Source organism: Mus caroli, unplaced genomic scaffold (assembly GCF_978045245.1).
Source record: "Mus caroli unplaced genomic scaffold, Mus_caroli_1 scaffold_19, whole genome shotgun sequence".
In the NCBI taxonomy this organism is placed as follows: Eukaryota; Metazoa; Chordata; class Mammalia; order Rodentia; family Muridae; genus Mus; species Mus caroli.
This window is the reverse complement of record NW_028227274.1, coordinates 18,467,253-18,492,660: the sequence shown is the minus strand read 5'-3', so window position 1 is coordinate 18,492,660 and position 25,408 is coordinate 18,467,253. Positions and strand designations below refer to the sequence as shown.

The following is a 25,408-nucleotide window of genomic DNA, read 5'->3' as shown; positions in this document are numbered from 1 at the left end:
CTTTAGAATCCGATCCTTTTCCTTTCTGGCTTGAAGTGTATCAGACGCTGCTAAGTTGCTTTGTGTTAACCAATCCTGTGCGGTCCTCCAGCCACCCAGGGACACACCTCAGATGTTTTGTCTCCCCTCGCCTTTGACTTATATCCTAGTATCTCATCTGAGGTCTAGGGATAAGTAACTAAGCTCCTTGACACGCAGCCAATGAGAAAATTAAATTGTGTTCTTGCATTTATGTGTCAGTGCATATCCTGGCCTGACAAAGATCAGTGGCATTTAATGTTGAAAGGGGAAATAATTGTGAACTACTTCTGTACTCTATTTCAGAGTCACAAGGCAAGCCTTTATCTTGCCTTTACTTCACCATAGCTCTTTAGCATATGAAAAGTCTCCTGTGGGGTTCTGAAAGCTGCTTCTATTTTTTTAATGAACAGTCTATGGTTGATAGTCAGGTACCAAATAGGAAACAATATGGGATGAAGTAGAAAAATACTATAACTTGGGGGATGGGAGGAATTCCTTGAGTCAGGCATCTTCCTTATGTCTCCTTTGGATAAAAGGTAAGATTTAGAGGATCATTGTACTGGTGGTCATTATACTCCTTGTAACTGAAAAGCTCAGAGATTTGCCAGCACACATTTAGCTAATATGTGACACATTATGTCTCTAAGTATATAAGTAGCAGTCACGTCACATGACAGTGATAACTTGTGACTGCATACACTGATAATAGAGACTAAGAGAAATTAGAATTAATCCATATTCAAAACCCACAAACCATCCTTTGAACTGATGTAATTTTCTTGAGCAAGATAAATGCTCAAATCAGAAAAAGAGCAAGTCGGGGCAGCCATTACCTAGTGGTTAATCTACTGCTGAAGTGCAAACATAGGGTAAACTAGTGTCTGCTTTATGTTGCTTTTCACCCCCAGCCAACACCTGTGTGGTGCTTATGATATGTTGAACACACTTGCCATCCTCTGTCCTTACTCCTCAGGGCAGATTATGAAAGAGTGCTCTCCCGTTTCTGATTAGGAGACCCGTCCCTGGATCTCCCAAGCACCCGGGGACACACATTCAAGGTCAGGCTAGGACTTCCACTGGCACCAAGACCAGCCCATGTTTCCCTGTACTCCCACGGACTTTACCTGTAGCAGCTTTGAGATGTGCAGTTGAGGTGAACTGTGTAGGTTCGTGTGTGAAAGCTGAGCACCTTGTTACCTTTGGAACAGACAGTTTAGTTCTCAGGGCCTTAAGGTTTACACCTAAGGAGCAGGAAGCTGAGGTCTGGTCTTGCTGGTGTCACAAATCAGAGTTTAGCTACATTTCCTCAGTTATCAAACAAAAACACATGAGCTTTAAAATTCTCTGAATCCACACCTAATTGCTACTGTTTTTCTCAAAATTGTTGCTTAAAGAAAAGGAAACACTATATGATCAGTCTAGATGTTTATGTTTCTTCTAACCTATCCCAACCAGAATCTCATCACCATTCTGATGGGTAGCAACGAAACCCTTTATAATGGTTCCCGGCAAACCTTCTCTTAACAAATTCCATCCTGTGTTACAATGGGGAACAGGAAGCTCCCATCCTGTATTCAAGGGGTAGAAATGATTGAATTGTAGAGTGAATTACTCAGGAGTTTAGTCCACAGACATAACGTGAACATTGGTACAAAGTACTTCTGCTGCTGAGGCTTCTGCTCTCAGCCCACAGGTATGAGAAGCCACTACAGTTACAAGGACTCTGGGGAAGGGATGCTTGCCAGGGAAAGGAAATGGCCCCATCTGTAGGATGGAAGGACTTGTACCTGCAAAGGCTTCTCCAAATCTCCAAATCTTTTCATACTTAATCCATTCAAAAGTTTGAGGACCAGGTTTCTCTCTCCCCCTCTCTTTCCCTCTCTCTCCCCCTCTCTCTCTCCCTCCCTCCCTCTTGCACATGTGCGCGCGCGCACACACACACACAATGTATATATCTATGTATGTGTATGGGGTGTGTATAAAGCATATATTTATAATATATGCTACTCCTATTTTATTCAGTTTATGACAGATCATAAACTATGTTTTCATTGGACATTGAAACCAGTTACTTAGCACAGTTTCTAGGAATACAAGCCCTCCACAACCCAGGTGAGGCCATGCGCTAGAGCAATAAATAGCACAGTGCCCAACTTCTCTTTTCTCAGTGCTATATACTGTTGTCACCAAATAAAGCAAGGGAGAGAAGAATGTCAACTCCCCTTAGCTGTGTGACCACAGGCTAGAGCGTCTCATCTCCCATTTCTAATTTTCCTTCTGTCAGGAAAGAGAAGAGCCTGCTCAAGATCATTAAGCTTTCCCTCCAGACTGCTCCTACAACTCAAATCAGACTACGGCTTGGGTCCAGCTTCTCTTCATGACACCAAGCTCCTATTTAGTCCCTCTGTAGTCAGCTTGATACTGACCTTTCTGGTAGACGGAGGCAGCTTGTATCTAGCGTGGGGTGCCCCTGGGAACCTTAGAGGGAGATGAGGAAGAGCAGAGCCCTGTGCAAGTGACAGAAGAGACTCTGGAATTTCTCCTTTGGGCTGGTGAATGGGGAATGATTTCTCAGGTGACACGAAACACCATTCCTCCTGAGCTAGCAGGGAAGAGGCTTTACCAGTCTCTGCTAGTGGCTCTACTCTGACTCAGCCTAGCTCCGTACCTTACCATGGCTGTAGGTGGGCTACAGGGAATGGGACTCGGGGGGAGGAGGAGGAGTCACACTGTACCTCATAGAGTTAGGACCTTGTTTTTTAGACAGACATCTCATTAGTGTGGAGCTTGCCAAGTGTACTGGTCTCCCTGGCCAGTGTGCCTCAGGGGTCATCCTGTCTTTGCCTTCCCAATGCTGGAGTTACAAGCACACACAACTTTTTACAGCTTAAAAACTGGATTCCTGGGGTTGAACTCAGCTTTGCATGCTTGCCTAATCAAGCAATACACTGAGCCATCTTCTCAACCACTGAAAATGCCCGTCTTTCCTAAACCGGAAGGGATATGGTTTGGCGATAGATGAATACCTCAGGGAGAAATCTGAGCCTCTCCCTCCTGTTGGGAGGTTTAATCCTAGCCACGGTGGCAGTTGAGAGTCTAGTATGTAGATTCCAAGGAGTCATTAGTTCCTCGAAGTAGTAAGTCAGACATTAGATACAACCAAGAGACAGAAGTATGTGAGCGCTGATAATGTTCCTTGCCAGCAATGTCAGTGCCTGGCATTTTCCGCATTTAGAACATTCTCCGGGCCTAGCACCCTCTGCCCTCCCCAGCACCCAGTCTACTCCTCTGTCTTCTTTCTTACTGCTTAGGGCTGGAAACTAGAGTCAAAGAGCAAAGTAAGGAAGTCTTACAACCTAAGCATAGTGTATAGGGTAATAATTCTCAAGCTATTTAAAACATTGACAGTTATACACCACTAGCTTTTAAAGGGCCAAGTGAAATTGTTGAAAATCACTTCAGATTTTTTTCTTAAACATAAACTAATTGGTTTTAGCTGAATTCATCTCTCAATTAAATGTATCTGATGTGAAGATTGTGTTTGTCTCCAGAGTCAGTGAGGCACATCCTGTTGACCTGGTTGCAATGCTAATGAAGACATCACCCTCCTTCTCTCTTGGCTCTTCCTCTCAACCTTAGGCAAAGGAGCAATGCTTTCATGAGATCATGACTCAAAGCGTTCACTGATCTTGACTGATGTGTATGCATAGAGTCACATTGTAGGTAAGGTAATTCGAAAATTACCTTGTAAACATAAAGTTGTACCCATAATACTCAAGTTGAATTCTGTATCTGCCTTGTTTGAACCACTGGCTTTCCTAATGAATTAGCATCCATGATAGGCAGGACTCTGAGATGGTCCCTTGCTCTTTGTCCCTTGGTATTATCATCGTTATGTTACATCTATGGCACATGGATTCCATAGATGTAATTAGGATCATTAATTTAATTTACTTTAAAGCAAGTAGTATCTCCCGGCCTTTTGTTTTGTTTTAAATTAAGGAGTATCTTAGTTTGGGCTGGTGTAACAAATGCCATAGGACTAGGTGGCTTATGTTAATGGGATTTCCGACTCATCCCTCTGAAGGCTGGGAATGTGAAGTCAGGTAGCCAGAGTAGCTGGGTTGGGGCAGGAAGACCTTCTCATTGCCGGTTGCTGACCTCTCCTTGTATCCTCAAGTGGTACAAAAAGAACAAGAGAGCTTTCTGGGGCTCCTTTTATAAAGATGCTCATCTTATTTCTGAAGGTTTATCTTCATTGCATGACTGTCTCCTCAAATCCACCAACCTAGGATCTCTAGGAGAACACAGAGCCAGGGCACTCTACCCCTGAGCAAACAGGTTTCAGGCTGGGAGAGGAGAGACTACAAGGGACAATTACCCCAAGTGGGCCAGCCTACTCAAAATGCCCTCTCAAAGTCAGGCTGTTCTTTCTCTAGCAGGTCTTATAGAGGAAGTCAGAGGTATTCAAAGGGTGAGAAGGCTTTGATATGAGACAGTGCTGGGCTGCTAAGATGGGGAGAGGAGCACAGATAAGTCCCCGAGACTAGCCTTTGACTGTGTAGCAGTCTCTGATCCACAGTCAGAACACAAGGATGTTAGCCCTTCAGCTAACTGACACCCCACATCCCGATGAGAATACAGCCAGCCAGCAGTGTCAGCCTGATAGATTTGTCTATGCTTCGTTCTGACTGTCCCTATATCAGGTGGTCTTTCAATCAGCTTTTTGTCACTTTGACAGAATTCCTAAGCAAGCAACTTAGAAGTAGAAAGGCTTGTTTGGTGGAGACAGAGGCTGCTTACTGCTTAGTTCCAGGAAGCAGAGAGAGAACACAGGAAAAGGGCAGATAGGGCCTTCTGATTAGTTTCCACCTCCAGTTAGCCCACTGCGCCATGAGCTTATCCGTGGGTGAAGTTAGCCTACCCATGGTCCTGTCACCCCTTGCCAGTGACACCAGCGGGGACCAAGCCTTCACCTCACAATGTAATTTTAGAGGCTTGTGTAGTAGGCAAACCATAACACTGTCTAGGTTTTGAGCAAAACTGAAACACTCCTGATCAAGACAATGTAGGTCAAGCAGGGTAGCAGCACAGTTATTCAGTCCAAAGTCACCTGTCCGTATTTGCCCATGTCTGAGAACTCTCTTAAAGTATTATTTAATTTGGCATATTTAAGCGTTGCAAGTAGCAATCTGTATCCACAGTTGGTAACAAACTGTCAGTCATTCAAACAGTCCCCTTTTAAAAGGCACCATGGTGCTTAAGTGCCCCACAATGTGTCTTGCTTCACCCCAAGCCAGTTAGTTTGTGTTTCAGATCAGAAGTTTAGAAACTTACCCTTTAGGACTGATATAAAAATTACTTTTTCCTTGGTACCTTTGACCACAGAAAATTGTATTGATAATTTATAAGCAATAAAACTGGTTAGGAAATATAACTAACCATAGTACCAACTTAATTAATATTGTTTAGCCATATAAGGTAATATTTATAAACTCTTGAAAAATATTTTGCTTGTTATTATTGTTGTATTGTGCATAATGCATGAAGACATGCATGTCACAGCATGTGAAAGCCACGGCACATGAAAGGTGAGAGAACAGTGTTGTGGAGTGGATTTTCCTCGTGGTTTTGCATGTGTCGTGGGCATCAAGCTGAGGTTGCTAGCACTACGCAGCCTACACCTTTCATACCAAGCAAGCCATCACTCCGGCTTCCTTTTCCTTCGCCTTGTTGCCTGGCTTTGGCTTTGGATATTTAGAAAAAAATGCCGTTGATCCTGTTTCATTTTCTGGTTATGCTTCGAGACATGGCACCTCAGTGGGGATACTGTGTACTTCCTGTCTGTCTACCTTTATTTCCTTGTGACCTTTATCTGACTATAAAATTTGATTTGATTTTTAAAATGTTTGCCTGTTTCCATCATTTTAATAGATGGTGCCCTTTCTGTTTCCATTTGTCAGTTGTGTGTATTTGGAAGCCACTGGTGTAGAACGCTAGGAAGCTGCTGTCTGCAAGAGCAGCTCACCTGGAACATGAAACCCTTCCACTGCTATATCGTAATAAAAAGCTGTTTTGTGTACAGTCTATTAAAATTCATTCCGTTTGTGCATTGATGCCAGAAGCATTGTTTTCAACTTTTACCTATGTTTCTTTAAGTATATGTAAGGCTTTGTTTCTCTATATTCTGTTTGGTTTTGTTTTGAAGACTAGGTTGTAGTTTCTGGAAGTCACTTAAATGTAAGCAAGGTATTGAAGCTATCAAATATGTAATTTAAACATGTTCATAAGACTATTCCTCTCATGTAAGTTCATAAGACTATTCCTCTCATGTAAGTTCTGGCCAGCTATCTAGTTTAGCTTGTCAGTGAACTCTAGGTTCATTAAGTGAAGACAAATCAAGGAAGACACCCAGTGCCAACCCCTGTGTGTCCCTCTACACAAGAACACACACACACACACACAAACTGTTGGGTTTTCCACTGGAAGCAAATCACACTTTTGTTAAAGTGAAAGAAAATGTGGTCACTGCACCTTAGCAATGATCTTTCTCAGTAGACAAGGAGTCTGCAGTATAAACTAAGCCAGTCACCAGGGAGATTGCTGACTGAGGTAGAAAACAAAGCAGAGTTCCAGGAGAGCCTCCTGTCCATGTGCTGCTACACTAAAGCTCTGATCTTCACCCTCATTCAGTCATGGTGGCCTCCTTAGCACGGCTCAGAGAACACAGGAATTGCTCACAGTCATGTTGTTAATAACAAAGCTACCAGTTAGAGCTGGAGAAATAACTTGGCAAGGACAGCAGTCCAAGGTGAAGACCGGAGCTTGAATCCCCAGAATTCACTTTCATGCTGGTCTAGTGTCGGGGCCTACCCGTAATTCCACCCCAGAAAGTTAAATGAAGGGCATCTCTGAAGCAAACAGACTGTGTAGACTACGAGTTCTGGTGAGCTGTGGAGGCTTTTGCTTTGCCTCATTTAATAAGGTGGACAACAATGGAGGAAGATCCAACATCAGCCTGGGACTTCCACATGCATGTACATATATGTATACATGCCTGCACTCATGTGTGTCCCTAGATATGAACACATGCATATGTATACACACCACACTCCCAGACATATACAAAGAAAATAACCACCATTTAAGCTTCAGCCATCTGTCAAAGTCCCTGGTTATGTCTGGGATTCCTCACTACCTCCCATGTACCACGTGGAGTCATCCTATCTTCATAAATTACTAGAACCTGAGAGTTGAAGGGAGAATTTCTAGGAGTGTGCCTGGTGCTTTGCTCTTTGACGCCTGGTGGAGTCTGGGGTGACACCTGCCTGTACTTGGGTCTTAGTTTCTGTGTACCATTTGTGGTGTGAGCATCTTCTCACACTGTTCTAGAGCAGTAGTTCTCAACTTTTCTAATGCTGCAACTCTTTAATAGGATCCTCATGTTGTGGTGGCCTCAACCATAAAATTATTTTCATTGCTACCTCATCACTGTAATTTTCTTAATGTAAATACCTGATATGCAAGCTATCTGATGTAGCCCCTATGAAAGGGTTGTTGGATCCCCTGAAGGGATCGATACCCACATGTTGAGAACCTCTGTTATAGATAGCACTCAGACTAAAAGAGTGATCTCACTGATTGTGAGTATCTAGCCCAAGGTGGCAGAGGCGACAGCATGGATCTATCAGGCTTCCTGCAGCAGCCCTGACTGTGCTGTAGCTTGGTAGGGTTTCGATGAATACCTTTCTCCTGAGTCTGAGCCTTTCCTGAAGTATTCTACACTATCCGCTGGGCACTACACCGGCTTAAGGGTTTTCAGTGTTTGTAGAAATGTGAGAACCACAACTGCCCACCTGCTGTTTGCTAAAACTTCCCTTCTGTAAAATTCTTATCTTTAAAATGTTAGCTACAGCTTGCCTTTTCAGAGTATAGAATCTGGGGTTTGACTTCAGTAGGCATAGTACTGTGTTATACAGAAGGACTTAGGTATCATAACTGGTAAATGTGCTGTTAGAAAAGGACTCCTTTCTCATTGGTTTATTTAAAGGGAGGTAATAGTATGTCCCTAGTCTTCTTTTTTTTTTTCCTCTTTTGTTTCATGTATTCCTTCTTGTTTAGACTTCACTAGGAAGTTCCCTGAACACATTACCAGTTAATACTTTGACTAAATCTCTTTTTTCCTTTTTTTTTTTCTTAAAATAAAGAATAAAATGTGAAAACATGGTGCTTTGACTTGCTTAAAATCCAAGATTATAATTTTGGGGCCTTTGAATAAAGTATTCATCTGAAAGCAGAACCCTGGGTGGTACAGGTTTCTTGGTGTTGGTGTAGGCAGGACAGATCAGTAGAAAACATTTGAACAAGTTCTCAGGTTTCCTCAAGAGGCTTAAGGGTTGAGTAAGAGCTGACTGCTTAATTTCTCTTTAGACTGTATGTGAATATTGATGACTTTATGTCAAAGATTCTTTTGATTGGAATGCATTTTTATATATAACCACTGTTTTATCCAGAAATCTTGTAGAATCCAACAAAGCAGAAACAAATTACATTGGACCTACAGATCAGATTGACAGTGGTGTAGGTAGAAACCCAAGGGCTCTTCTGTTTTGTGTGTATACACTCAAAGTAAAGGTCTGTCTGTGGAGATCTTAGCCTCTGTCTGTCTTTGCTTCCTAAACATGTGATACATTTGATCAGCAAAGGACCAAGAAGTAACTCTTTAGTTAGGCAGCATGGCATGACAGCATATGTCTGCTTAATAAGAATGTCTTCCAAGAATAGAATATCCTGGGACCAAGTGGGGGAAACCTTCCTGATTTGGTTAGCATATCATCGTAGAAAAGAATTAAATCCCTGTTCTTTGAATTCTTTCACATTCGCAGGAAACAGGGATCTCCCAAGATTTCCGGGAAACTAGAATTTTTGTACTGCAGGTTCATTGCCAAAGTGAGATGCCCAGTAGGAACTGAGCAGAGTCATGGGTGCTTATTAAATGGAGTGTGGGTATGGAGTGGCCTTATCTTGTGATGTCATTATGCAGCACTGTAAATTATTACAATCCTATAGAAAAGGTATCATCTCTGTATTTTTCATGATGTTTTTTTTTTGGCCCAGGTTTCTTCTGTTTGCCCCAGCCCTGGCCTCAGATTCTAGTACTGAGTTTTCCTTGGAGCCTGAGATGGATGCTACTGAGGGAGTGATCAAATCCAAGATCATATCAAATTCCACCTCTCAGAAAGAATAAAGAAAAAAGAGGAGGATAGCCTCTCCAAGAGAGTCGTGGTGGCCACTTAGTGTTCTACTGGAGATTCCAGCTAGGGGTACTGAAGAAAAATTAGGGTCCAAATTGGACTGGGGAAGTAAAACTACTTCTGCTTACAGATAACCCATGTTTATCAATAGGAGATCCTAAAGGATGTGTAGTTTTTACCAATTATACTAGAACCGAGAAGTTCAGCAGCATTGCTGAATATTAAGAGCAGCATACAGAAAATTACTGTGCATCTGTATGTTAGTAGTGGGCAATAATGTTTCTTGCAGTGCTATCAGAAAAAAATGATTACAATCTCACATATTTAGCAAAAGCATTGTACGTCTTCTATTACTGGAAAGTGTATTTTTTTAAATTAGATCAAAGCAAATAGGAAGGCATCACTGTTCATAAATTGTAAAGATTAATAGTTCTAAAATAGTAATCTCCAAATCACCCTGTGGATTAAATAGTTACCAGAATCACTGCTTTCTTTCCTGCTGAAACTGACAGTCTTAAAGGAACTAAGAAAAACCCAACCAACCTTGAAAAGGAGTAAAGTTGTCAAAACCAATTTCCTATTTTCAAAACTTACTATAAAATCACACTAAGACAGTATAATATTATCATAGAAATATGCTGCAGTTGAATGGTGTGGGAAGACTGGAAATAAACTGTTACATGTATGCACAGTGAGCGCAGAGCTCAGTGAAGAAAGGGTCACCTTTTCAAAGGCCATGGTTAGGTTTTTGAATATCCACATGCATTGGACCCTACCTATAACAAAAGTTAACATGAATTATAGACCTAAATGTAAAAGATCAAGCTGGGAAAACACCGGACCTTATGTTAGACAGTAGTATTTCATTAAAGTGAAGTAACAAAAGAAAAAATGTATTTCACTTCATCTGAACTAAAAATTTTTGCACTGAAAAGAACAATATGAAGAAAATGAAAGTTTCTACACAATGAAACATATTTTAGTTCATGTGTGGTGAGAAACTTGTATCTCAAATATATAAGAACTCAAGAACTGAGTCACCCAATGGGATACAGTCTCTCCTAGGCCTTTTCAAACTGGGTTGCACATTAGCATTCAGGGAAGATTTCAGAGCCTGCTCATCCAGATACCCCACTCCCAACATTCCTGATCTCATTGGCCAGAGGTAGAAACTGATTAGAGTTCTTACTAGATTACAGTGCACATATGGCTATGGGTCAGAACAGTCTCCCTATGGGCTGTGGAGTCCTCTCAGCACACACAAGGGACAGTTGCCTCTGAAACCATCAGATAAGTCAAAGGGTACTGTTGTTGACTGTGCCTGGTATCAATTTTTCTTCCAGAGACCATTGTTCACAAAATGATAATGCTAGAAACAGGCCACAGTGCTGAAGGTCACGACTGCTGTCTGTGGGATAGAAATGCTCTCCTGTCCTTGGAGAATCATGGAGCACAGAGAACATTTTTATTAGATGATCCTAAAACCATTCCTGTGTTAGTCCAGGATTAGGACGTTTCTTGTTTCATTCTGTTTTTTCCACACAGGCTATCTGTCCCACAAGCTTTTTAAAAAACAGTCGACTTGAGTCCTTTGATGCATTCCCAGGCTTTTACCAAGGAGCTTCAGACATGGTCCCTGTGTCTTAGTGATGCTGTGCTCTGTCTTCAGCTCATTCTCAGAACTCAGCCGTGAGGCTAACCTGGCCTCTTCTCTTGTTCTCTGGACTTAGATTTCTTCACTTCCCACTGATTTCATACTGTTACCTGGCTCTTGTGATTTCACATGACCACACCCTTCCTGATGGCTTTATACATTTTTCCTCTAGGTGGTTATTTGCCAATTAGTTAATTCTTTGGGAATTCCCCTCCCTTTCTGCTGCTTCCTCTTTGAAGCCCCTTCCTACCTTTTCAACACATACAACAGGTTAGTTGTTAATTTTCTGATTGCTCTTGGGCTCCTCTCCTTCTACACGCACATCCCTTCATCTTGTGGTTTATAAAGTCTTTTAGGACAGACATATCACAGGTGTATTCTACAATGTCTGTCTGTCTGATAGAGAAACTACTAAGACACCATTCATTAAAAATGTTCTAGATCGCCGGGCGTGGTGGCGCATGCCTTTAATCTCAGCACTCAGGAGGCAGAGACAGGTGGATTTCTGAGTTCGAGACCAGCCTGGTCTACAGAGTGAGTTCCAGGACAGCCAGAGCTACACAAAGAAACCCTGTCTCAAAAAACCAAATAAATAAATGAATAAATAAATAAATGTCCTAGATCATATTTATTATATTCCTTAATTTATAGAATAAAATCAGCAGAACAGAGGAGTTGCCTCTAAACTACCTTTTCAAAGGGCAGAGAAGTTTTTATTTATGCAGACTGCTAGAATAGCCTTTTTGGTTACTGTGAGACTGCTGGTGTTGAAGGTTATGCTAATAGAAGCTTTGCTTCAGGAAGGCTAACAATTGTAACAAGAAGGGGATCCTGGATCCTAGAGCTGACACTGGGGTAATGCCCAGCAGAAGGGTGTGGCCAGCCATGCAACAGGCAGTTTGTTCAACCCTGTATTAATTAAGAAGCCCAGACTATCATCACTGCCCTTCCTTTGGTTTGTTCCAGGTGCTCCTGGAAATCAATATTTCTCATGGGCTTGTGGTCACTTCCATGGGTATTACCAGGGCAGGAAGTAGGCAGTGTCCTTTGTGCTCACACACCATTGGCTACAACTCGGGAATGTGGCAAGGCCAACTGCTAAGGCAGTGGGGGCACCTTGCTCCTTTAAACACATGGAAAGAAGAGCAAGCATATTTGGTGTTCAGCCCCTGATGTCCACAATAAATAAAAATTCCAACTTCAGTGATTGATTCTCACTGCAAAAAACATTAACAAATCATATTGTTGGATTGGGGCTTCAGTAATCTGTCAGCAAGCATGTGAGTGTCCATCATAGTCAGAGTTCTGCTGAAGGTGCTGAGATGAAATTACGTTACCCAGGAATGAAAGCCATCTTGGAAAAAGGAGTCTGCATGCAAGGCCAGGCATTCTGGGAGTTGGAAGAATGAAAGCATTTTGTGGTGTGATAGCTTTGAGTTCCTGACCAGACATTAATTAGCTCCAGTGTGAATACAGCACCGGCAACACCAGGAATAAATGTGAATTTGTTAATAAACTTCAACTTTATAGTTGCTATAGTGACTTCATTCTCACAATTTAGGGAATTATTAAAATCAAATGTGTTTGGCCTTGTTGTTGTTGTTGTTGTTGTTCTGTAAACTCAGCATATGTTCTATATGACAGGAACATCCCCCCCCCCCCCAAATATAACATGGACATATGTCTACATTAGTCTTTGGCTTTATCTTACCATTAATAATGAGAAAACTTGTTAGTCATGAGCAGACAGATTTAATATTAGGACACATTGTACTAAGTTGTCTGAGTCCACTTATTACAGAATTGTGGATTTTCTTTTTAAATTGTGTGATATTTGCAGATACATCTTAGGACCTAAGTCTAAACACAGAACTCCTTTCCATCCTATATACGCTTTGGATACACAACCTGAGAGATCTGTGCAGTATTTTTAGTTGACGTACATTTCAACTACAGATCTCATATGAGGTCATGTGTGCAATTTTCCACGTGTGACATCATGGTAGCATTCAAAAAATACTGGATTTTAGAACATGTAAAATTTCAGATTTTTATTAGATTTTTTTATTAGAGAGGAATTAAAATATTCAATCTATACCTCATTTCCTGTTTAAAAATAAAAGGAGCATTTGACATACTTGTGTTCTACTGTGGGGAGTGCTATGCAATGTTGAGTGATTCAGAACCATACAAGTAATTCATACACACCAGCAGACACCTGCACTGTAATTCAGATGTATTTAGCTGTACTGGTGTGCAAAGTTAGGGTAGTCATGAAGTGCATGATAAGTTCCAACATGGAGCAGGGTATTCCAAATAAAGATAAACATATTAGAACATTTAATAGCACAGTGAAGGCGAAGGTCATGTGTGTGGCCTGCTGTGTTGCACTCTGTGGGATCTGGTGAGATGCACTGCCACAAAAACTATTTACAGTCCTGAGTGTCTTTTTCCTTACGCCCTGAAATCATGTTTCTAAAACCGGACAACTCAAGAGCATGCCATTTTTGGGTTTGAAACAGTGGACGGCTATGTAGCCGGGGCTGCCTTTAAACTCATCAAGGTGGACCTGCAACTTAGAATCCTTCTGAAGCCTGAGGCTTCCAGGTAGCTGGAAGAAAATGACACCATGGCCCGGACAAGACAAGTTTTTAAATGTATTTATTTTATCTGCACATTTATGTACATACATTTGAAACTTGACCTCATAGCTCTAAGATAAATGTACAATTCCAACATAGACTATAAACAAAGCTACAGAATTACTGTGATTTAAACCAGTGATATTTAGTTAGGATTAGCCTTGACATGGAAGGACACTCATGAGGGTGGCATTTGAGCTGGCTTTTAAGAACAGTAGGGTGAGGAACTGGGCATATGGAGGTGAGAATATAAAGAAAAGAATAGAAAGTGATTTTAGGGACCAGTTATGTCAGATTGAGCAAATATTTGAACAGAAAAGAGCCCTTTGGGAGTCAAATCTAGGGCAGGGACATAAGGTTACAGATGCTCTGGGCTGTGGGGCCACATAATGGATGGAGACATCTGAAGATGTATGAAGAGAATAATAGGATACTATACTCTTAAATGCTCTTACCTGTAGGAATGTCTAAATACGTTAGAAAGGGGGAAAGGGTCCACTCTGTTCATTCGGTTTTTTCACTCCTGTTTGGCCAGAACCTGGAACATAATTGGCTCTCCATCAGTGTCACGGAATGACTGTATGGTATATGCTGTGTGCCTGTCGGGGGCAGGGGGAGGGCATCTCTGCAGAAAGGGGTAGAAAACAGCCTCACCTCGACCAGGTGCTCCACATAGAAATTAGCGACTGATGGCATGAGCTAGAGAGCTGCCTGCAGCTAAGGGCCCTGGAGTTGTAAAGGAGGGGCAGGCTAAGGCCGGGTGTTCCTGCTTCTGTGGTAGCTGGTGAAGAGGGAAGGAACACTGAGAGGAGATGACAGGAAGTTGATTTGGGAGAACAGTTTGTACCATAAGCCAAAGGGCAGATGGGAGGGAAAGTTACTAAACATATACAGCCCATAACTAATGATTTTGGAGTTTGAAATTGAGCATTATTTTAAAGCAGACTTTCCTTTGACATTACCTAGTGTTAATATATACATGTATACATGTATACATATGCATATGGATATTTAAAAGGAATGTGTGGATTACTGTTAGGGGAGCAAGGTCAAAGCCAATGAAGTGTGTCCCAGAAGCAGGTTAGCTGCAGAGTAACTGTAGGGTGATGTGTACACAGTTTGCTATGTAACATCACTTCCTTTAGGCTTCTTAGTATTACAACACTGAGCTAAGTCTTAGAACATTATACATAGTTGTTAAGCACCAGGATAATTATATCACAAAAAGATGTTTGCTTTATGAATTCATTTAATTCCATGTCTTTATTAGTGACCTACCCTGGGATATTCTAAGTTATTCTATTGTTTTATTTCCAGACAAGTTTTGTGAAACTTATTTTGCCTAAAGCAGGCACACAGATCAGTTGTGAAAAAAATAAAATAAGACATAAGCTCAAAAATAGGCATAGCTTCCTTCCTACTTTATGGCTCCGAAAGTCATTGTGAGCCTCTTTCTAGTGTTTACTACACCAGTGAACTGCAGGACTGAACATTATGTTTTCAGTTTGATTAACTCGACTGCAGTTGTTTTTTGGGTGCCACTTTAGAGCCCACTGTGGAATAAAATTAAAACGTTCTTTATGACACAACAATTCACTTGCAGAAAATGGCATTTTTCTTCTGTCCCTGAGCGGCAGTATGCTCTCCCCCTGAGTTTCCCATATGGGCCTCGGGGCTCCATTTTCTCCAGATTCATCTTCCTGGAGTGGGGGTGTTCATTCCCAGGCTCCGGAAGGCTCCCATCTCCTTCTCCCCTCTGAGCAAGCTCGCTCATCCACCACAGGAGAAGCCCAACAGCTCTGTTCTCCTCTTTTTTTTTTTTTTTTAAGAATTCATTTAAAAATTTTTTATTAGATATTTTCTTCATTTACACTTTAAATGCTATCCCCTTTCCCGGTTCCCCCCTCCGAAACCCACCCACCCACTACCCTCTCCCCCTGCTCACCAACCCACCCACTCCAGCTTCCTGGCCCTGGCATAGAACCTTCACAGGACCAAGGGACTCTCCTCCCATTGATGACTGACTAGGCCATCCTCAGCTACATATGCAACTAGAGTCACATGTCCTTCCATGTGTTTTCTTTGGTTGGTGATTTAGTACCAGGAAGGTCTTGGGGTACTGGTTAGTTCATATTGTTGTTCCTCCTATGGGGCTGCAAACCCCTTCAGCTCCTTGGATCCTTTCTCTAGCTCCTTCATTGGGAACCCTGTGCTCCGTCCAATGGATGGCTGTGAGCATCCTCTTCTGTATTTGTCAGGCACTGGCAGAGCCTCTCAGGAGACAGCTATATCAGGCTCCTGTTAAGGGTTTCTTCGTCTCTGCTGAAGTACCAGGCCCAGCCTAGATTGCTGATCTCTTTCACACAGCATGGGTCTTCTGCTCCCTCCCATGGAATTAGGAGCACACTGTGGGCTCCTGAAATGACAGAACCATATCTCCTCTATATTTCTCCCAACTCCTCCATTGCCTGCTCACAGAAATTTCAAAACAAAACAAAAACAAAAAAACAAAGTGAGTACAGTCATCATGGCACATGTATACCAACATACATACATGCACCACATGAATAGATAGATAGATAGATAGATAGATAGATAGATAGATAGATAGATAGATAGATGGAAAAATAAAGGTTTGTTGGACAGATGGATGAGGACTATTTTGAAATTTAAAAAGCATGCAGCCTGCTCCCTCAGATGTTCATGACCCCTTCTAATACATCACTTTCCTTTTAATAAGCTGCGTGTCTCATATAATTCATGGATGGTGCAGTCATTCACCGTTCTTGGTGGCATCGGCTCTCTGATGGGCACTGAGGACTTTTGGTTGGTTGCTGATGCCTGAGACCCACATGCCCAGGCGCATGCTGGCTGTCCTGGTTGAGTAAATGAATGAAACTGGAAGCCCAGCGTCAGCTTCTCCCTGTTTCCTGAGTTACTGCCAGTGGTTTTCCAGGTAAAGGCCAGTGTTGTATCAGGAGACAGGAAGAAATGCAGAATAAGCCTCTTGCTTCCTAGCTGTACGGCTCCAAGCTGCACTGAAGGTTGTTCCCTACTCTATTCAAGCATAGGATGACCTAAAATCACAATGTTGGACTAACATTTAGGGGGAAAGTGTACTATAAACTTAATGCCTGAAGTTCTTTGCTCACCCGTAATAAATTGGACTTGGCCATGATACCCTCCATTCTCAGTCATTGTGTGGTCTCTGGAAAGCAGGAGTTATGTATGTTACCCCTCTTGCCAATGAGAAGCAGAGGTCCTGTCTGAGACCACACAGTGGAGGTGGCACAGCGCTGCTGGACAGTTGCCCTGCTGAACATGCCTGCTGCATGCTTGCCCTTCTAGGGGCTGCTTAATATCTCTCCTGGAGTAGAGCTTCTAGACCTTTCCTTCCTTCCTTAATATGCCTGAGGAATGCAAAGGGCTGACGAGTGGCTGCACCAGGAGATGTTGTCATTAAATAGCCTAGCCCTCCCAAAGCATGAGGGGCAGGGGAATCTGAGAACCCCAGGCCCCCTTCCACACACACACCTCGACATGAATCAGACCTTCCCCTCCTGCTAATGAACACTACTTCCAGGTCATTCCTACCCTATAAATAAAATATTTAAGTCTTGTTTTCTACTCCCCAAAATAAAATATTCTTTCATTAAAACTGTTTCAGAGATCATCATAATGGTTTAGAAGTCAATTCCCTGCTTATGATTGGAACAACCAAGCAGTCATTACTGCCTTCAGTAATGATTAGAAAAGTACTGAGTCTTTTCATTTTAAAGAGGACTGCAAACACCATTTCAAAACATACAATTACATCACTAATAACTCTTAATCATTGTACTAAAGTTAACATAAAAATGAGGAAAGCTTCTCCCCTAGGAAGGAATTAACCTCTCCAGATATTTTCATTGGGCTGGATTTAAAATGACTAACCCAGAATTCATGGACTGGATTTTGTCAGCATCTGAAAAACATCTTTTACATTTCAAGAAGTGGATTTCCCTTTTGCAATAGTTTGTCATCATTTCAGAAGGCTAAAAAGGTACTTTGGAGAGTATTAAAACAAGACATAATTTCATCTGGATGTTATAAAGCTTTATTACGCTTAATTGATTGGGAGGGTTGGTGGCAAGCCAGAGAGAACTGGCAGATGGATGCATGGAACTTAAAAGGAAATACATGCATTTAGTGTCAAGCACTCCTTCCCCTCACTGAAGTTTACTTTTGATAGTTTTGTTGTAGTGATTAAGAGCTAAGGTTTGGCACCCTTCTGGTCCACAGTTGAATCCCACTTTTCTGCTCATTAGCCCTGTGAGTTTAGACACATCACTTCCCATTCTGGATCTTGGTTTTCCTCACCTGGGAAGAGCAGTGCCTGCCTAGTGATGTGGTCACACTACGTGAAGTGGCAGGAACATCATTTGAGCTGTGCCCGCTCTAGGCACTGAGTGGTGTTTGTCATCAAGCCACAACCATGTAGGTATGCTAGTGCGTGTGAATGCCATATTGTCAAATGAATGGAAAATGTCTGTAGGGAACTCTATGTATAGTTTTCCAACTTGATAAGGAAACTCATTTTTTCCTTTATTTCTTTTCTCCATTTTTTTCCATCTCAAGTATAAACTGTCCATTTGTTCATAAGTAACTGGGGGGTGGGGGGAGAACCAGAGGATAATACTACCTTTTTTCCTTGGGTTTGTTGTTGTTGTTTTGAGAAATGGGGACAACTAAACCCTAAATCCTTGTGGCCTAGACTACCATGGCCTCCAGCTCCAGTAGCGCCAGGTATACCCAAAGCACCACCATATTTTTTGAGACAAGATCTTTCCCTGAACCTAGAGCCTACTGATTGGCTAGACTGTCTGATCAGTAAGCACCAGGATCCTCCTGCCTCCGCCTCCCCAGTGCTGAGGCTTGAACTCAGGTCCTAGTGCTTGTCTGACTTTCCAGACTGCGCCGTCTCTCCAAAGCAATATGAGTTTAAACTTAAGAAATTCCATTGTAGGGAGGAGAGTAAGCAGATCAGAATCCCAGCTTTCTCATATGGAATTATATTTTCTAGGAGAATGCGTGGAAGGGCTTCGGGAGAATGATTTCCTGCTGATCCATTCATGCCGGCAGTGGACGACCATCACTGCTCATAGCCTGGAAGAAGGTCACTATGTCATTGGGCCAAAGATAGAGATCCCTGTACATTATGCAGGTAAGACTTGGCCAGACAAGGGGGTGGGGTGGGGATCTTGAGCCAATTTTATCTTATCCGTGTAGCAGGAGCTAGGAATTGCCTGTCAACTAGAGAGTATGCCAACTTAAAAGAATCAAACCCCTCTGTGTGGTTATTTTTTAATCCATGATGTCTCCATTTTGTCATAGATATTTCTAGTTAATGAAGCTGGGTGTTTATAAGGTGAAAATTTTACATGGAGAATTCCTTTGTGGTCTTGGAATTGGAGCACTCCCTATGGCCAGTCCCTGAGCTCCAGTCTTTTGCCTGAGTAACCCAAGTACAACCTGAGTGTCTCTCTTGTAAATAACTAGGATGTAGCAACTGCACAAGGTGCCATTTCACAAGTGCACAGTGCTCCCTGGTTTTAAAAGTGTCCGTTTAGAAGTTAAGATACCTGGGCCTGCCACTCCTCCTCTTTTAGAATATAACAGGGGCATGACCTCATTGCTCTGGTCAAATGTGGATGGTGCCCACCCTGTCACCTTGCTTTGAACTCCGTTCAGATATAGGATGCCATTGAACTCGGTTTTGTTGAGTGAATTCTGTGGTCAGAACTGAACTTGTGCTGTATCTGCTTCAGTTAACTTTCAGGGTAGCTTATAAACCAGTTTTTCAAAACCATACACATCACCATCTGCTATCTTCTGTTTTTACAGTTTGTTATATATGGTTATTAACTTCTTATCTGTTATTCAACTTTCCTTAAAGTTATAGTAGGATATTTTATCCAGCTAACTATAAACTGTGCAGACATGGGCTGCTGTTTTGGCTTTGGCAGACATGTCTCCAATGCTTAGCAAATTATTTATTTGAAAACAGAATTTTGCCAGTATCTAGTGAATAAAACATGCTTTGGCGGCCTTTTTGATTCTTAGACTTCTTCAGCTGCTCACTAAACTTAAAAACAGAAAAAAAAAAAAACTTTCAAAAATATTATAAGAAAGAGAACTTTTATGCCCCCAAACTTTGTTTTTTTATAATTCTGCTAGCTAGTAGTTATTTGAGTAGGTTTTATGGGGAAATGTGAATAGAAGAGCCTGTGGAAGGTGTTGTTTATCAGACTAGGAAGCAGGCAACTGGGGCAGTGTTCATAGGACTGGGGAATTTACAAGCCCTCTGGGTTGTCCAGAGTCTCTTCGAAGAGGTTCCACCCACAACAAGGTCCACTTTACTTTCAGCAGGCTCAGACTCTGGTTTCTCTATGAAAAAATAAATAAATCACTATCGTGAGTGTTTTTAACCGGGCTGTGTTCTGTCAGTTGACTTGTGCTTTAGAAATTTCTACAAAACATGATGACTGTTTCTGTCAACCCAGTCTTCCCAGAGGGCTGCTTTCAATGGGTCATTCCCTCAAATTTCAATGGAGACTCCTCCTGCCTTGACTTGGACCTGCAGAACTCTGGCCTGTTTCTCCAATCTTTATCTTCTCTAAAGAGGGGACATCTATTGTAGCTGGGCCAGTCACCTCCCTGTTTCCTGATGACACTGTGTACTTTTCCATTTGCCCCACTCATTCTGCCATGCCACTCCTTTGGGGGCGGGGAGGGCCCTCTTCTGTCATAGATGGGCTCTGGATCTACTGACTGTGTCACATTCAGTTGACGCTCTTCATTCCATTGCTGCTTTCCGTGCTCACACATACCTTCCTTCACTCACCAATTGTAGTATACACTCCTTAACAAATCAAATGTTAAAAATCTCTTGCTCGGTGGTGGTGGCACACACGTTTAAACCCACCAGTTGAGAGGCAGAGGCAGGTAGATCTTTGAGGTCAAGGCCGTCTGGTCTACCGAGGAAGATCCAGGATAGCCAAAGCTACACAGAGAAACCCTATCTTGGAGACAAAAAAGAATCTCTTGTGCATCCTTTCTGTCAGTTTACAATTGATAAACTTCTTTGTGGAAATGGGTATTCAGGCCAGGGATCGAGGTCTTGACTACACAGTGGAATCAAATAGGTTGTTCTGAAGAAACTGGTTGCTGAGTCCTATCTGCACAAATTCTACTTCAGTTGGTCTCAATAATGACTTAGGTCTAGATGGCTGTGTAAGATTGGCATCAGGATTTCCACTGCTACAAATACAATTAAAGTTGGAGAAGGGCATCCAGTGCCAAATGATAAGATCTCCCCGCGAGGGTTTGCAACCCCATGGAGGGAACAACAGTGTCAACAGGCCAGGACCCCCACCCCCACCCGGAACTCCTGGGGACTGGACCACCAACCAAAGAGTACACTGGTAGAGGATGGCTTTGTTGGACATTAGTGGGAAGAGTGACCCTTGGGCTTGAGGGTGTTTGATGCCCCAGTGTAGGGGAATGCCAGGGTGGGAGGACAGGAGTGGGTGGGTAGGGGAGCACCTTCATAGAAGCAGGGGGAGAGGGGATAGGTTTCCGAAGGGGAGACCTAGAAAGGGGAAAACATTTGAAATGTAAATAAAGAAAATATCCAATCCAAAAGAAAGATCTCCCCCCAAATAACAATAGACATTAGTATTTCAAGCTTATACTTTTGCATTAATGGCTATCCGCCTTTCACTAGGAAGAGAGGCTTGGCATGTTCAGACACTTATTCTCCATATTTGCTGGTAACAGGGATGGTGCATGTAAAGCCACTTGTTGCAAAGATGTGGATTATCTTTAATGAAACTGAACTGCCAAAGCTAAATTAAGAAGTGGGGACACTAAGGTCATACCACTTTACATTAATGTATAGAAAACAAATTAAAGAAAGAGAAACCTGATATGAGGCCAAGTGCCTTATGAGGTCATTTAGCATCAGACAAGCTGGAGTGGGTGGCCGGTGAGGACTGTCGCTCTCTGTCTTCTGAGCTCTTTTCCTTGAATTGCTTCAGCAAGAAGCTTGAGGAGGAGATTTGAGGGCCACACAGATATGCTTGCTCTTCTGTTTGGGGCTCCAAACCTTTTGACGGCACTGATGCTTTTGCATTTCAGTTTACAGGCAAACAGCTGGCTCCTTTACCTCCTGGTAGAACATTTGCCTCAAGTGTGTTCAACCCTGACCTTAATCCCCCAGTACTGCAAGGGAAAAGTTTACAAAGACTCATTTTAGTGGTTTTCTATGTTCTTTTCTCCTCCAGTCTTCTAGACAAACAGGTAGACAAGAAGGCAGTTTGTTTTGGTTACATTATAAAACTGAGATTTATTATTTTAAATGCGATCATGTCAGTGGTTTTGATGGCACATTCATAAACTGTTTTCTTAGTTTTCAGGCAAAGTTTCACTGTTTCCCAGGCCTATCTCAAACTTCTGGGCCCAAACCATCCTCCTGCCTCAGCCTGCGCAAATATGTGCATGTAGCACCACACTTAGTTTACAGCCGCATATACTTTGTTTCCGAAAAGCGATTTATTTCAAAGTTCAGCCCTTGGAAGAAAGAGCATTAAAGTGCAATGTGGGTACAAAAGCTGTCACTTCCATTGTTCTTGCTTATTTGAGCTCTGGCTGTAATTAGCAGAGGATACACTCACCCAGGCATGTATTATTACTATTGTATTATTAGCTTCAGGAGTTTGTCTAAGTTGGGATTCATCTCTCATTCCTGGAGGACGCCTAATAAGTAGTTCACGGATGACTTCAGCACATAGCAGTGGCAAAGCCCACCAACCTCATGGTCATCCCTGTTTGGTTTCAGTCACTTAGTCACCTATTGCTTGGGCAAATCCTAGTTTCTTAGTGTATCAGTAGGATAGAGAGGCTATGCAAGACAAACATCTTTCAGACTGCTTAGAGCTTTCACAAAGACTAACGATGAATCTCATCACAGTGATTCCAACGAAATGTTTCTGAGTACTAGCTCCCATCTTGGACTAATCAAAAGGCGAATTGTTTTTCTGGTCATTGAAGCAGATGAGCATTGACAGCCCTTAAAGTTGTTCTGGCTGCTATGCATGGCTTGGTTTTGTTATCTGTGTGTGAGAGTGTCATTGTCTGTTTAGTTTTGCTTTTGTAAAATAATTCTGTTTGTTTTAAGAACTTCATACATGAGCCCTGCATCTACATCACTCCTGCCCCTTCCTCTCCCCCAGACTCCTCCCAGGTACCCCTGCAAATTCATGCTCCCACCTTTAGTTATCAATTCATGTATATACACACATACAGTGTATATATCATACATATATATATGCATATATACATGTATATAAATTATATAAAATATGTATATGCATGGGTTTGTGTGTATATAAAACATTTATGTATGTATATATATAGAATGTCTGTGTACATATGTATGCACATGTGAATATTCAGCCTCCTGAGCCCATTTAGCCTCGCTCATATGTGCATGTGTATGGAATTGACCTCTTCAGATTGTGCAGTCTCTGTGGGAGCTTGTTCCTGGAAGAGATTCTCCCTCTCTCAGCAGCTTTTGGCCACCTGGGGCTGAGACCATGTGAAATTTGCCCCATCCATATTGGTGTTTAGCTGGTATTGTTGTTGTTCGGACAATAGTATTTTGAGAGTTCATGGATACAGCTTCTTCTAAACATTGTCTGGAGGCCTCATCCTTACACCAATCACTCAGTTTAGCCCAGTTTTGGCTCCTCTCTTTGTTTGTTTGTTTCTTTTGATCACTTTTCCCTTTTGTTTTTAATCTTTCTTCCTCTGCCCAAATGTGCATTCACACACACACACACACACACACACCTATCTTGACTTTGGTTATTTGGGAGTAGACAGCACACTTGCCCTAATGCTTCACCACGCATTCCTAAAGGACAAGGTCGTTCTCTGTCTAATGCAACTGGCACAGAGTTGTAAAATTCAGGGCACTTGATACTTTACATCCCATGTTCCATGTCGTCACCTGTCGCATGATTGTCTTTTATTACATTTGTCCTGTTCAGGATAGCACTAGACCTCTTCGCGCATTTCTTCAAGTATCACCAGCTTGCTTTTTTCTGGCGCTGTTCCTTGGCTGTCTTTGTGTTGTGTGGTATGGACATGTTTAAGGATTATCACTTCCTAATCAGATTCCACTTGTGCACTTTGTACCAGTTTAGTATGTGTGTGACCGTGGCTTCTGCAAGGAGCCAATGACCTCGTGCCCATTATTAATCATACCAGTTCTGATCACTGAGTTAGGTTGATTTCTTTGCTGTATCTATATTTATAGATACATAGATCAATTGATAGGTCGATTAATAGATAGATAGATAGATAGATAGATAGATAGATAGATAGATAGATAGATAGATAGAACCATTGCTAGGAAATTTAAAGAGAAGACTTCCAGATGCTCTGACGATACTGTTCCTCTGAATCTTCCTGCCTCTCCACTTCACTCTATACATCTGGACCTTGTCCTTCTGGTGCAGTGTTTACTGTGGTATGTCGAGAATTGATGGTTTGCACCTAAACTGAGGCTGTGTCATGTGTCAGTCTTGCCCCTACTGTAAGGAAAACCTTTCCCCACTTGCCCATTGCTTTACTTGCCTGTGGTGACTAGCTTGGACTTATGGATTACTGTTCTTACTTATGTTAATGCTCAAGGTCCTCTCCCGTGTCTGGGCAGCACGCTCCCTGTATTTTTGGCGAGTATGCTCTGCTTTCTGACTTACACAGCAGTGTACTGCTTCAACAGGGGGAATGACAGCACTGCTCATCACTGTGTGCTCTTTATAAATGAAGTCCCATGGGTTTGGGCAGTGCACAGTCTGGGCAGCCACACATATCCAAGAAAGGGGTGAGACGCTGCTGCTGCTGCTGCTGTTCTCCTTCTTCTTCCTCCTCCTGCTCCTTTTGACTTTATTTTGAGACAGAGTCTAACTGTATAGCCCATGGTGGCCTCTGAGCTGAGATCCTCCTGCCTCAGCCTGGGATTACAGGTTGTGTGCCTCCACATCTGCTTCCAAACTCAACATTGTTAAGAAGTTCCAATTCTGAAGTCTTCCATATTCTGTGCCAGAGATTTTCATGAAATTTCTCATGTGAAAAGAAACAATTTCATATGGTATTTAAAGGAGCTGACTGTGTCCTGAAGTCTAAACTCTGACCTGGCAGCTGTAAGCCACTCCTCGTCCTGACTTCTGAGGTGACTTAACATGCTTCAGATAAGCAAAGACTTCTTCTAGAAGCAGAGCTCTTTAGGTAACAGTTCTGAGAGAATGTGTGCAATCAGCACTGTGTGTTTTGCTAATGGTAGAGAAAGAGCTTTGAAAAGCTGTAGTTGTTCAGGAAGGAGGTAGCTACTTTCATACAAGTGCATTCAAAATGCATCACAGATAAACTTTATCTTAACCTTCCTCCTTCCCATCACTACCCGATGGGCAAAGGTTTCCTAGGAAATGTGCAACAGAACTCAGCATTTCATGATTCTGCATCCTTAGAGCACCTATCTGGAAATTCAGCCTTGCCCAGTCATCCTGTGCACCCACCATACACCTCTTTCCCTCTAACTTACCCAACTGAACACGTCTGTCCTTAAAAATTCTTAAATGTCTTTCTACAGCTTCATTCTAGCCAAGGGTTCCCAGGGATGAGTGATTGTCACTTCACAGTTTATAGTGCTGTTGTTTATCAAATGCATTTTGTCTTTGCAGCTCAGAGTCATTAGTCCAACAGACTCAAATTATTACCTCACAAGTACATCT

At 42.2% G+C, this 25,408-nt stretch overlaps 1 protein-coding gene across 1 annotated transcript in view; it reads left to right on the top strand.

Moving 5' to 3' along the window:
- Garem1 (GRB2 associated regulator of MAPK1 subtype 1) overlaps positions 1–25,408 on the top strand; it is a 167,568-nt gene that overhangs the window by 37,782 nt on the left and 104,378 nt on the right. Inside the window, exon 2 of the mRNA XM_021150525.3 lies at positions 18,634–18,774. Coding sequence (XP_021006184.1) covers positions 18,634–18,774 — 141 coding nt within the window. The remainder of the gene's footprint in view (positions 1–18,633; positions 18,775–25,408) is intronic.